At 44.3% G+C, this 13,906-nt stretch overlaps 1 protein-coding gene across 9 annotated transcripts in view; it reads left to right on the top strand.

Annotated features, from left to right (window-relative positions):
* Window positions 1-13,906, top strand: part of CFAP47 (cilia and flagella associated protein 47) — a 642,607-nt gene that overhangs the window by 98,005 nt on the left and 530,696 nt on the right. For all 9 annotated transcript variants that reach the window (XR_005597947.1, XR_005597948.1, XM_039536653.1 and 6 more), the window contains one exon: window positions 3,610-3,769. Coding sequence is in view for 7 of the 9 variants with exons in the window: in XM_039536653.1 (XP_039392587.1) it covers window positions 3,610-3,769 (160 nt within the window). In the remaining 2 variants the exon portion in view is untranslated. The remainder of the gene's footprint in view (window positions 1-3,609; window positions 3,770-13,906) is intronic.

Below are 13,906 nucleotides of genomic sequence, written 5' to 3'. Positions count from 1 at the left end.
ACTATGAGTTTCATGTTGGTCTCTAAAAATTATGACTTTTTTGCTCACTTCCTGGCTTAGACTTGATTTTCCCCCTGATTCATGAACTAAATTGTGCGCACCATGGGAAACTGGCTACCACAATGCATGAGCAGTAGGTGACTTCCAAAGATGTCCAGTGATGATGCGTAGTGTGATTATGTCTGAGCTCGTATTTGAAGATTTTTTGCAGCATATTTTATGCAGACAGTTAATAATTGATGACATACTCTTAATTTTATAAGCATGAGTTTTTCTTCTTGAAAAAGCCTTTGCAGATCCCCCATGTGGCAATCGTATGTTGTGCTTCATGATCGTAGGAGCATGCTAGCACAGCCTAGCATTTGGGTGGCATGTTAACATTGATTATTTTGCAGAAGTTCTGTAGCTTGTGATACACAGGAGATCAGTTTAGATGATCACAATGGCCCCTTCTGACCTTGGAATCTCTGAAGCTACAGATCCAAAGTACCAACAATGGTATAGAAAGGTTAACCTTTTCCCCCTTTATTTTCTTCAGTTCCTCTCTTTCTGCTGGTGACAGTGGCGTTGGAATTATTTCCCTCATCCTTCATTGCGTAGTTACTATTTTCCTTGACATTTTTAGTTAAATCAGTAGTTATTTTAGGTCTTGTTTTTATGTAGCAATTTGTTAGTTTTTGGTAATAGTATTGTTAGGATCTTTTTTATTTTTGGATCCAGAGAAGCATTCATAGTTTAAAAGTTGTCCTTCATGCCATAATAAAATGTCTGACATGACCGTCATGCCAGGTGCTTAAAATGTATTGGAGGAGAGAGAATCTTTTCTACTTGTCAAGATCAATTTTTCACCTTTTTAAATTTTCCCAGCCATGGTGGGTGGGTAGGGGGAAACAAGAGTGCTAGATCAGAGCCCATATAGTCACTTTAATCTGCATAGGTATTGGAGGATATATACTATATAGCCCAAGTTAAAGTTTCCTCAAGAAGCCTCTTGAAAGGGTCCTTCTGGAATCATGAAAGAAATGAGCTACATTCTGGAAGTCGTTGTCTTCTAACAGATCCCCTGCACTTCTCTATGTGAAGGGTGATATTTCTTGAATGAAGAAGTTAGAGGAACTCTGTCCTTTTCACCAGCTGTCTCCTTGATCATCTCTCTCTCCTACTGGTGACAGCATGGCCTTCCAGGAGGTAATAGTGTGGGATAGTTTTAATCTAATCTATGGAGTAGGCTTAGGCAGCTTATAATGCATGTCTGGCTAAGTCTTGACCCTCATGAATGTTAGCTCTTATAGCTTGCCTGCAAGGTCACGTTTACCCTGCAACTGGCAGTGTGCTTCCCAGCTTGTATAGACAGTTGAGCACTAGCTTTGCTTGAGCTAGCACACTAAAAATAGCAGCATAGCTGGAGGCAGATTGGGCATTTCGTGGGCTAGCAACCCAAATCATACCCAGGGGGTCTGAGCAGTTTTATACACAGATGGCTCAGGCGGAGGAAGCATGCGTCTGTCTACACAAGCTGGAAGCATGCTCCCAGCTGCAGTATAGCTGTAGCCTGCCTGCCAGGCAGGACCGGCTCTACAGTTTTCGCCACCCCAAGCAGCGCACCGAATTGCTGTCGTGGGTGGTGAGGGCAGTCCGTGCGCCCTTAGGGCGGCAGGCGCGTTTCCGCGACAGTGGCAATTCGGTGGCAGCTTCTATGTTTAGCTGAAGCCGCTGCGGACAGCTAAATATAGAAGCTGCTGCCGAATTGCCACCACTGCGGAAACGCACGTGCCACCCTAAGGGCACACGGACTGCCCCTGCCGTCAGTGGTGGCAATTCGGCGCGCTGCTGGGGGCAAAACAGGGACTGCCGCCCCTTGCAAACTGCCGCCCCAAGCACCAGCCTGGAATGCTGGTGCCTGGAGCCGGCCTCGCTGTCAGGGTACAAGAGGACTAACATTCATGTGGGTCAAGACTTAGCCAGACATGCATTATGAGCTGCCTATAAAGCATCTGAAGTTTGTCTCATTCTCTACGGTCTGCTGTGACCATTCAGAGATATTACTGGCTCAGAACTTGAAACAAAAGTGCTGGAATTGCCTTTTTGAAGGCATGCAGCCTTTCCACTGTTAAAACCAGTGATCACTTGAGCAGACTTAGAGACTAGTTTTTTGGCACAGCCTTTTCAGGGTTTTAGTCTGTCTTTAGGATGAACATGTTGTCCCTTAAGTATGTGAGATAGTAGCAGCAGCACTCAGGTGTCTAAATTAGATGTCCAATCTTAGGGTAAGCAAAGGTAGTTTCAAAGTGCCTTTCATTTTAAAGAGAGTCAGTTTAGGCAGAGGGCTTATCTTCTGTTCCTTTGTCACATAGGCTACTTTATACTCTGACGCAATGATGTTGGGACCTCAATGGGCAGCCAGATGCCAGTATGTTTCAGCACTATTCCTTTTTTGCATCCTTCTCCTTCTGGAGATAACTTATCCCAGTTTCTGCAAATAAGGTTTTTGCTATGGACCTGGGTGTGTGCTGAAATTTATCCAAAAGAGCTACAGTTTTCAGTTGAATGGCATTCCTTATACCCCAGCTCTTTCCGTATATTCTCATGAGAAACTTTTGAGGGGTGAAGTCACAACCCTGCACCTGGGGACAATATAGCAGATGGACGATCCACTTTACTAGGGTAAAGGTTCTTATTCTTGTTGTTTTGTTGTTCCAGAAAAAAAAAGTGTTTTTTTAAAACTGTCTCTAAACTTTTGCAATCTCAACAAGTTTTTCAACAGAAGAATCAATGTATGTAGTATCCTCGAGAACTGTAATATCAGGTCTCTCTGATAGTGTATTCAGTTCTTGCAACATTTCACCGGTACTAGTAGAAGTTCTCTCATCTGCATTTGCCTTACCACCACTGCCATCAGGGGTGGCTGTAGACATTTCGCCACCCTAAGCACAGCGGCATGCCGCGGGGCGCTCTGCCGGTCGCCGGGAGGGCGGCAGGTGGCTCCGGTGGACCTCCCGCAGGCATGCCTGTGGAGGGTCCGCTGATCCCGCGGCTTTGGTGAACCTCTCGCAGGCGTGCCTGCGGGAGATCCACCGGAGCCGCCTGCTGCCCTCCCGGCGACCGGCAGAGCGCCCCCCGTGGCAGGCCGCCCCAAGCACACGCTTGGCGTGCTGGGGCCTGGAGCCGCCCCTGACTGCCATCATAAATGCAGTTAATCTACTTATCACACACTAGCCCATGATTGATAGCCAACTTGCTATTACTCCAGGTTATTCTTATTACATTGAAGAAATCCATGTTATATTTAAGATTTGAGAAAATGGTTTTCCTTCTTAGGTAGGAAACATTGTTCTTTGTGAATGGTGAATGCTGGTAAGTGTGCTATCTGTGAACCATGAAACATGCTTATTTTCTTACCTTACAGATATAAACTGCATACTCTATTGGTCTCTAAAGTGCTCTGTTGAACTTTGTGTCAATTGTTTCTTCTTTGTAGATAAAAAGTACAACATAAAATAGTAACTTGTTTTCAACAGGAAAAGCTTAGTATTTACTGATGTGAAAAATAACATAATGCTTATTGCATTCTGTCATCTTGCATCCTTGTTTACCTACAACTGTTTACAGAAGTTTGACCTGAAGAATATCTCAAGGCAACCGGTGACATGGCAATTAGATCTTGATGGTGCAGGAAAAGCCATAGAAGATGGCATTTTTAAATTTAGTCTGCGTGCTGGAGTTCTTGACCCGGGACAAAAAACTAGTATCACCGTAGGCTTCTGCCCATGTAAGTATTTTTGTGAATTTGTCAACTTTTATATAAATGTTTGCTAAAATTAATGTTCGTTCAAGACTGTTTCCAGAGGTGTATTTAAATCTTTCACTGTGAATCAGCACATTTTCTTTGCCGAAATATATTTGAAGAGCTAATGTGCTCAGATAGCCAACTTTGGTAAAAACTGAAATAAAGCTATAAACAGCCCCTTTCTTGAACTCCTAAGTTACATAGGTTGAAGCCAGGAAGGTAGGAAATGCTACTTTTATCTTTAAACTATCTAGTGCAGGGGTTCTCAGACTGGGGGTCGGGACCCCTCTGGGGGTCATGAGGTTATTACATGGGAGGTTGCAAGCTGTCAGCCTCCATCGCAAACCCTGCTTTGCCTCCAACATTTATAATGGTATTCAATATATTTTAAAGTGTTTTTAATTTATAAGGGGGGTCACACTCAGAGGCTTGCTATGTGAAAGGGGTCACCAGTACAACAGTTTGAGAACTACTGATTTAGTGCAACAAGTTCCGGGATTATGCCAATGGAAAAAACCCCTGCTGAAGCTCAGAGAACTAAGAGTGCTGCAGTCTGGACAGCTCAGGAACAGGAAATTGCTTGAAACATTTCTTCTGTTTGTATAGGATAGGATACCTGAGACCTTTTCTTGGGGAAAGCTTAAGGGGATGAGAATAGATTCAAATTAATGGGCTCCTCTGTGAATTTGAGGGACACTGGTTTCAGGCATTCATTCAACTCTAAGGCAGTGTCTGAATGAGGCTCATTAGGTGAGTGTGGAAGAAGCTTGTTCTGTGGATAAAATAATTCCTACACTCGTCTGTGTTGTCAGTCCTGCACCTTTAATGAGTTTATTTTAAGTGAAGTAAAAAATTAAAACTCTCTGTGGACTGAGGAGAATTTGGGTGTGTGTTTGTTTGTGTGTGTGTGTTTTTTTTCTAACTAGCCATAATACAGAAATAAAATGCAGTTTATCTTTTTAGAAGACTTAAGTTTCGGACATGTATATATTTTTGAACAGTCCTAATTGATTTAGGCAAGTAGATTTTGTGTATAAAAGGTAAAACATATCCCTACAAAAATTCAGGAGGAGACTCTGAAGATTATAGTCACTTCCTGTTCTAGGGTTTCCGAGTAATTACTGTGACAGAAATTGCAATTACGTGTAATGCCTTTGGGGGCCATATTGTATTAAGTTTATGTATCATTGTGGGTCAAGGACTGTATGTAGTTTGTGTGTGTGTGTGTGTGTGTGTGTTACTGTGGCTCCTCCAGGAATCACAAACAGTGGGGGGTAATTAAAATGCATCACCCTATGTTGTAAACACCTCCAGAGAGGTTTCACCCCCTGGGGAGGCTTGCCTATATTGGTTAAATCTGGGTTTTCCAAAGACCAACAGACAAGGAAAGGGCTTTTTGATATAAAAAGGCTGCATTTAAGGCCTTTTTGCTGATCCAGCAAATGGACAGGGCCTTCTGTCCAAAACCTTTGCAGAAGGGTTGGACAGACTTTGGTCTCCAAGGCCTCAGGAGTCTGGTGGGTCATCTCTGGTAAGTTTATAGCCTGTATACAGGAACTTTTTATTGTTTTTATGTTTACTCTGTAATGCTTTTAGCTTAAGAATAAAGGTGCTTGATTAGGAAGAGCTGTGTGGTTACTTGTATGTGCTGGCAACACACACTGGTCTTAGCCCTCTCAGAGAAAGCAAAGCACAGTCTCTGGCCTCTAGGCAGATTGGCTTGCTGGGGATATCGTAATATAAACCAAGGAATTGTGCAGCCTTAAAACACCCATTAGGAGAGAGTGAGATGTGGGTTTCTACCCAAGAGAGGTGATGTCTGGGAGTCAGACACCTTAAATGGGCCCATGGAGGGACCTAGGGAAACTAGGAACCACAGAGGGGGAAGACAGATGCATTTGCCTTGGAACTGTGACAGTTACATTGCTGGAAAAAATATGGAACTGAACTTGTAATCTGAAGTAAACAAGGGGAAGCATTGTAGTCTAGTTGCATCTTTTTACCAATAAGGTTAAGGGCTGCAGACTGATTCTATATATTACATTGAGAAGACTGTGTTATGTTCTACTCTGTGCACATATGTACATCTATTCTCATGTAAGACCACAATCTACTTACAAAAATATAAATTCTTCTTCGAGTGCTGGTCCCTGTGTGGATTCCAAATGAGGGTGTGCATGTGCGCCATGTGCCAGAGCCAGAACTGTTGCTAGTAGTGTCTGTTGACACGTTCATGCATCATGCATTGGCCACGCGGTGCGTCCGAGGCTTTATGAGGCTCTGCGGGTCGATGCTGCACCAGTTCCCTCTTCCCGCCACATGGCCACAGTTGGAACCCTGTTGCTCTGTGCTCTTAGTCACCGTATATAGCTCTTATTCACTGTATACAGTTCTCCTTGTTTTTAGTTAGTTAGTTGTCCATTCTTCATCCATAGTTAGTTTGGTCGGTTGTTTGGACTTTCGCCTTTGAGGACTTCTCTACCCTCCCTGACCCGGGGATTATGTCCCATCAACCTGGTTTTAAAAAACTGCGCCTCATGCCCTTGCTCCTTCGCAGTAAACAGTGGGCACACCCTTTGCCTGTATTGTCTCAGTGAAGCCAACATAGTTTCCCGCTGCTCCATTTGTTGCTCCTTTCTATAGCGGACCCGAGCAGCTCGCGAGCTTCAGCTCTGAAATTTCTTAATGGTGGAGGCAATGCACCCATGTGTGCAGCAAGATCTGGCTCTGACAGAACCACCGCAGCGATGTTTGGGACAGACAGTGAGCGCCTCACCAGGCCCCTCCCATGTGGCACCACTGACACTGATGAAACCTCACCGTGTGCACAAGAAGCATAGGAATAAGGGTGAATCCCTGACACCTCAAAGAGCAGCATTTCCTCCCTGAGCCGGGACTGTTCGGGCGAGAAGTCGCACACTACAGCTTACGGTCTGACTTCAACTTCAGCACCAGGTTGAAACAAAGTGTGAGCAGAGCATCCTCTAAATGCTACTGCTTTCCGCTGGCCCCGTCTATGCAGACACAGGGACCCTTTACTTTGCTCCCGGCTCCATCAACTCCGCTGGGATTCTTGGGTTCGGTGCACCTGGTCTCTCACACTCCAGGCTGCTCATCACCTCTCACGCTGATGGCGGAGCTTATGTTACCTATCGCCCACACTGCACATCTCCTACCCAAATGGCCACCCACCAGCATGAGCCCCTGGACACTCCAGTCCCATCGACACTGAAGGTCCCGACCCCCCTGCTGGAACCACCCATTCCTACTGCCGCTTCATCATCACTGGACCATGCCCTTATCCTGTCTTCCCTCTCCCCACTGGATGACCACTTGCAGTCTGTCCCTATTTTTTCGCATGGCTACTGCTCTCAGCCTCCCAGTGGAGGATGTTCAGGACACCCAAGATCAATTTCTGGACATTTTTCAACCCCAGGGATGCACCTGCACAGCTTTGCCCATATACTCTGCCATATTGAAACCGGCCCAGACAGTGTGGCACACACCTGCCTCTTGTGCCCCTACATCATAATGAGCATAATGCCACTATTTTGTTCCCTCCAAGGGCACAGATTTTCTCTTCACCCACCTGCTGCCAAATTCTCTAGTAATCAATGCTGCTACTGAATGCGTCTGCCAGCAGCACTTCAAATCTACATCCCCAGACTGCAATGCAAAGAAACTGGACTTGCTGGGTAGAAAAGTTTATTCGTTAGTGGAATTACAATTCCCTATTGCCAGCTACCAGGCTATTCTGGCCAAATAAAACTTCTGCTTCTATTCTAAGTTTGCAGAATTCCAGGATTCTTTCTTCCGACTGATCGCAGGACTTCCAGTGCATGCTGGATGAGGGCAAACTGGTGGCCAAATTCACGCTCCAGGCCGCAGTAGAATCTGCAGATGCTGCCTCTCGCTCCTTAGCGTCCGGGGTTGTCCTTCATTGCGATTCATGGCTCCAATCCAGTGATCTTCCTAAGGAGGTCCAGATGATGCTGGAAGACCTCCCCTTTGACAACAATAAACTGTTTAGTGATAAGACGGACGAGTCCCTTAATTCCCTTAAGGACTCTCATGTCACCCAGCACTCCCTGGGCATCTATACCCCAGCCTCCACCTGCCCACAACAGCATCCACCCTCACGCCCTCGTCCTTGCATCACCTATCAACCATACCCCCAGTGACCCTTTGAAGCACCTTGCCATCACCCACTCCTAACGGCCCTGACGCACTTCTTTAGCCACCTGGGCTGCCTCAGCTTCCCACTGACCGTTCAAACAATCGTTTTGACTCACATCGAGAACCGTGAACTACCACAATCCTTCCGGTCATACCACATGTCATATTCAGGGGCTGCCTTGAACTCTTCATCCACAATTGGAGCTTGATCACCTCTGACCGCTAGATACTGGACATCATACGTCAAGGATACCTGATCAAATTCCTTTCCTTTTCCCCTGCACCACCTACCTGGGGGCTGCTTCTCAGACCCTTCCCAAAACTATTTTCTCAGCAAAGCCATCACCATTCTCCACAAAGATGCCATAGAACTTGTGCCGCACTTGTGCCACTGTAGCTGTGGCTTCTATTCACCCTATTCCAAAGAAAGGGGGTAGTCTATGCCCCACCCTGAACATTGCCTACTTAAACAAATTCATCTGCAATTTTTGCTTCCGGATGGTCACTCTCCCTTTCCCATGGAGCCTGCTTCATGGCTCTCGATATGAAAGATGCACAATACCCATTACCAATTCCGTGTCCTCCCCTTTGAGATCATATTTATGAAGGTCTTTGCGGTCGTGGCAGCCCACATGCGCTGACTGGGCCACACCCTGTTTCCTTATGTGGATGACTGGCTTCTGGTGACACCCTCTCACTCCTGCTTCCTGACCAGCATATGAACCCTGCCCATCCCCCTATGCAAATTAGGAGTCTGCATCAACAAAGAAAAATCCATCCTCGTCTCTACCCGCACACTTACCTTTATAGGAGCACATTTGGACTCGGTGGCAGCCAGAGCCTTTCTCCCCAGGGACCGCTTTGCCATTCTTGTTTCCCTTAGTACCATGCTCTGACATGGTGCACACACGCATGCCCGCCTGCGTAGCTCCCATTTAGGACACATGGCTGCCTGCACTGCTGTTACTTTACATGCCTGTCTCCATATGCACTGCCTCCAACATTGGCTCCACACAGTCTACGAGCCACAGTTAGATCCACTCACCAAGATGCTGGTCCTCCCTCTCCTGATGGCGCAACCCATCCACAGTCCTAGTGGGCATGCCCTGCTCACCCACTGCCACCCTCACCACAGATGAATCCTTAGTGGGCTGAGGTGCCCACCTTGACAGCTGCACAGTTCAGGGTCTCTGGTTCACAGGAGAAGCATAGATGCATATCAGTATCCTTGAGCTCCAAGCAGTTCATCTGTCTTGCCAAGCCTTTCTGGACTTTCTCCACTCCTGCCATGTACAAATACTGTCAGATAACATGACGGCAGTCGTCTATATAAACAAACAGGACAGTGCCAGGTCCCCCTCTCTGTGCACGGAAGCCGTCCACCTGATGGAACTGGTGCCTCCGACACCAAATCACCCTGCACGCAGTACACCTCCCAGGCACCAGCAACACACTGACAAACTCAGCCGTTCTTTCTATGCCAACCACAAGTGGAAGTTCCATGACCCCACTCACCAATCTCTCTTCTACCAATGAGGCACGCATCACTGTGACTTCTTTGCGATGCTACAGAACAGCAAACTATCACTGTGCTGCTCCTGGAGGCCTGGGCCTGGTCTCTCAGGGCAGTGTCCTTCTTGTTCCCTGGATTGCACGTCTACTCTATGCCTTCTGCCAATTCCCCTCCTCCCCGAGGTCCTACACAAAATACACAAGGACTGGGCAACGGTGATCCTTATAGCCCCCTCCTGGTCTCGCCAATACTGTTACACTGATCTTTCACTTCTCTGCTCGCCCATTCCCCTTCCCAACATTCCGAATCATCTGATGCAGGCCCGCAATCACCTGCAACACGCCAACACACACCCCCTTCATTTCATGGCTTGGTATTTGGTTGGGGATCCTGTGTAGACCAGGCCTGCTCTACACCCGTCTGCAACATCCTCACTAATATCAGAGGACATTCCACTCACACGTGTTACTCCTGCCAAATGGCATCGCTTCACGGCCTGGATGAGTCCTCATAACATTCCTACCAACTCTGTCTCCATTCCTACTCTCCTAAACTACCTCCTCCATCTCTGCCAATCAGGCCTAGCACACTCCTCCATCTAAGTTCACCTAGCTACTCTCAGTGCCTTCCTTCCTCCTGTGGATGGCTCTTCCATTTTCACTCATCCAAAGATCTCCAGATTTCCTCAGTGTTTTTCCTCCTGTGCGACAACCCATCCCACCTTGTAACCTCAACCTAGTGTCCTCTCTGCCCTCACCAAACCTCCTTTCGAGCCTCACCCACCTCTCTATGAAGGTTATCTTCCTGATGACTCCACACAGGCTCACACCATCACGTCCGTCTTCCTAGCGGATGTACCTTGGCAGGACATATGCCAGGCGGTGACCTGGTCTTCTGTCCATACCTTCTCCATTCATTATGCCATTGCTCCCCCCACGACGACAGATGCTGCCATCGGTCATGCTGTCCTACACAGTTTGGTCTTTCCAAGAGCCCTCGCATCTGCCTCCTCCTGAATACTGCTCACTACTCTCTCACATTTGGAATCCACATAGGGATATGTAGTCCCTATCCTGCCCTCCTCCCCCCCTGCTCTGGGCTCCTCTGCTGCTGAGTAAGAAGGAACTGGAGCAGCGTTGACCCATGCAGCCTCTTAAAGCCTCAGATGTGCCATGTGGCTGACACATGACACACATGCAGGTCAATGGACACTGCTATCAACAGTTCCGGCTCTGGCGCATGGCGCACCTCTGCATCCACGTTTTGGGATCCAGATGGGGACAACACATTTCAAAGAATCTCCAGTTACAGTAAGTAACTTTCTCTTACATTCGATTGTCACTTTGAGTAAACAACTGCTAACTTTGGGGCTGGAGTTGCTTCATGTGTTCAAAGTATTTATTTTTTCTGATGTGTAGCTATACCAGTGCAGGGTAGATGATTTTTAATCTTCTTAGAGGGTGTGACTAGGTAGAAGCAGCAGACATGGAAGGTAATTTTACCTGCTGAATGTTGGAGAGATTAATCTCCTTTTCTTTGACTTATCTTTTTAAAGAAACCTGACAAGAAATATGCTAATACCCAATGTTTTGGAGTGCAGACTGAGAAGAAGGGGCAATGGAAATGGGGGAGGATGGAAAATAAAAAGTTGGTGTGGTTATTGCCTTTTAGTGCTTTCAAACATTCTGTATGTGGTTTAGCAATTGCGAGTCTATATTTATTTTACAGATTTTCTCCTTTCTGAGCCATCTACTTTTTGTTGTGTCCTGTTGTCATTCAAATAATAGAAAAATCACAAAATAGAGGGCTGTAACTTTACTTCCTGAAGAGGCAGTTTTAATACACATACATTGAGAGATTATCTATGTTTACGCTAATGAATGATGATGATAAAATAATCAGCCCAAGACTACAATACAAAACATAGAAGTTTTTCATTTGTTTTTCATTCTGAGAAAAATATTATTTTATGGCCTTATTCCATGGTGGTGTATTTCTAGACTGAGAGGGGAAAATAGGTTAACAGAGAGAGAGAATTTGAATGACTGTTGAACTGGCATGTGATTAGATCAGCAAGGTTTGATTTTTAGGGATGATGAAGGCAGTATTATTCTTGCTAAGATAAGCTCAAATAAATTGAAGAGAAGAATATTTACAAATGTAAGGCAGTTATTCAAAGTCACATCTTGGGAAGGATTGCTAGACTACAGAGGGGTGGGTGGACATGCATTTATTTCTCTCCTGCTGATTTCCAGTGCCACATTTCATTAAGGACTGTTATGTAATATTAGGAAAGCAATTAGATCACATAAGCAATTGTCATAGAAGCTTCAAGGGTATCATGATCGTGAATGCAAGCAGAGGTCATTCACAAGATAATCTCTCCATTAATATATGATCTATGCTATGAAAAAGCCACTTGTATAAAATAGTATGGCATGAAGACTACTAAGCCAGCTAATAACCTGCAAATACAAAACAATATTGTGAGTTAGTGAGTAAAGTGTGTGTATGTGAAATACACTGTATCTATTCATGCATAGTCAGCAAGGATTATTGATCAGCACTTTTTTTTATTGAAAGTTGTTTGTTACATTTTACGATGTGCAAGTCTTATGTTTACATAAGCAATAAAAGCATTCTAAAATCAACTGACTTCATAATTCCATATTTTAAATATTATTCCACTATTTGTAGTCTGCCTGTGTATTGTGCCTTCTGTGAAACAATATTTAATCTTTCTTAAAATAGAATAATAAATACAGCAAAACCCACACAGAAGACTTTAATAGTCTATTAAGGAGCATGCTTTACCTTTTACCTAAAAAGGTTTATTCTGTAGAATTTCAGCATGTTTGAGTGGACAAACTGATTAGCAAGCTCCAAGTCTAAATTGCACTAATTTGTTTCAATACACCACTGTGTTTGTAGTAATAATAATAATAATAATAATAATACCTAGCTCTTATAGAGCACTTTTCCTCAGTAGATCTCAAGGTAATACAAAATGAAGAGCTCCTGCCTGTAACAGGATGTCGCACTAAAGTAATTTATAGCACTAAATTTAACTTAAAGCTAACACATAAAAGGCTTGCACAAGGTGTGGTAATGTAACAGGTTTCCTTACTGTGATGGACGTGGTTAAGTTCAACAGAGATGCTAAAGAACTGAATATATACTTACCTGAAATGACCCTATATTACTGTATTATCCCTAATGCATTAACTAATGCATGAAAGGGATAAAATATGTTATAGTATTATGTCACCCTTTGTAATAATTGTAATTCTTCAAAGAAAAGTAAGTTTCAATGGATCCATGCTCTTGGTTTTCATGACTAAGTCATGAGAGTCACAAACTGCTGAGCTTCAGTTCATCTGCAAATTTGACACCATCAGCTCAGGGTTAAACAAAGACTGTGAATGGCTTGCCAACTACAAAAACAGTTTCTCCTCCCTTGGTGTTCACACCTCAACTGCTAGAAGAGGGCCTCATCCTCCTTGATTGAACTAACCTCGTTATCTCTAGCCTGATTCTTGCTTGCATATTTATACCTGCCTCTGGAAATTTCCACTACATGCATCCGACGAAGTGGGTATTCACCCACGAAAGCTCATGCTGCAAAACGTCTGTTAGTCTATAAGGTGCCACAGGATTCTTTGCTTTTACAGATCCAGACTAACACGGCTACCCCTCTGATACTTGACAATTGGATTAGCAAGTTTAAAAGAATTTAGAACCCTTGGGAGGTTTGCTGATTATATGACTGAAGGGTGCAGATGGATGTCACAGCCTCTAACTTCTAGTTCCCTTTTTCTGCTACAGCAGGAAGTTGAATAGCTGTACCCTCTAGCAGTTTTTATGGGGAAAATGATTGGTTTATTATTGATTTTTATTTTTCTAGGGCATAGCCTTGAGATAAAACAACATGATACTTCCGCTCCCCACCTCAGGAATATGTATATTTAATGTAGCATGTTCTTTTTCTGTTGACATTCATTTCTGTTCAAGATCCATATGCTGTAATTGTACAACATTTAATAAAAAATCGACATTCATAAAACATTTAAAGTTGCAAAGCTAAGTGCTCAGAAATGATGAAACTACTTCTAGTGTTGCACATGAAACTTTAATTCTCCCTCCATTAGAATACACATTATAACCATCTTTTTATTCTGTTTGTACAGCACCTAGCATAGGGGTCCTGATCCATGACTAGGACTCCTAGATGCTACGGTAATATAAATAACAAATAATAGAAATGAAAGAACAAATACTATGTAATCATGTAACTATATATTGTATTGTAATGTATACACACAAAAGGCAGAATTAAGGTTGCACAGAATTGATCTCATTATTGAAGAATATTGTTATGCAATCTTTGTGTTGTCTTTTTCAATTTTTTGGTTGCTTATCTATTAAACCTT

The sequence above is a fragment of the Mauremys reevesii genome, linkage group 1 (assembly GCF_016161935.1).
Source record: "Mauremys reevesii isolate NIE-2019 linkage group 1, ASM1616193v1, whole genome shotgun sequence".
Taxonomy (NCBI): domain Eukaryota; kingdom Metazoa; phylum Chordata; order Testudines; family Geoemydidae; genus Mauremys; species Mauremys reevesii.
The sequence above is the reverse complement of the archived record's forward strand: the minus strand, read 5'-3'. Positions and strand labels throughout refer to the sequence as shown.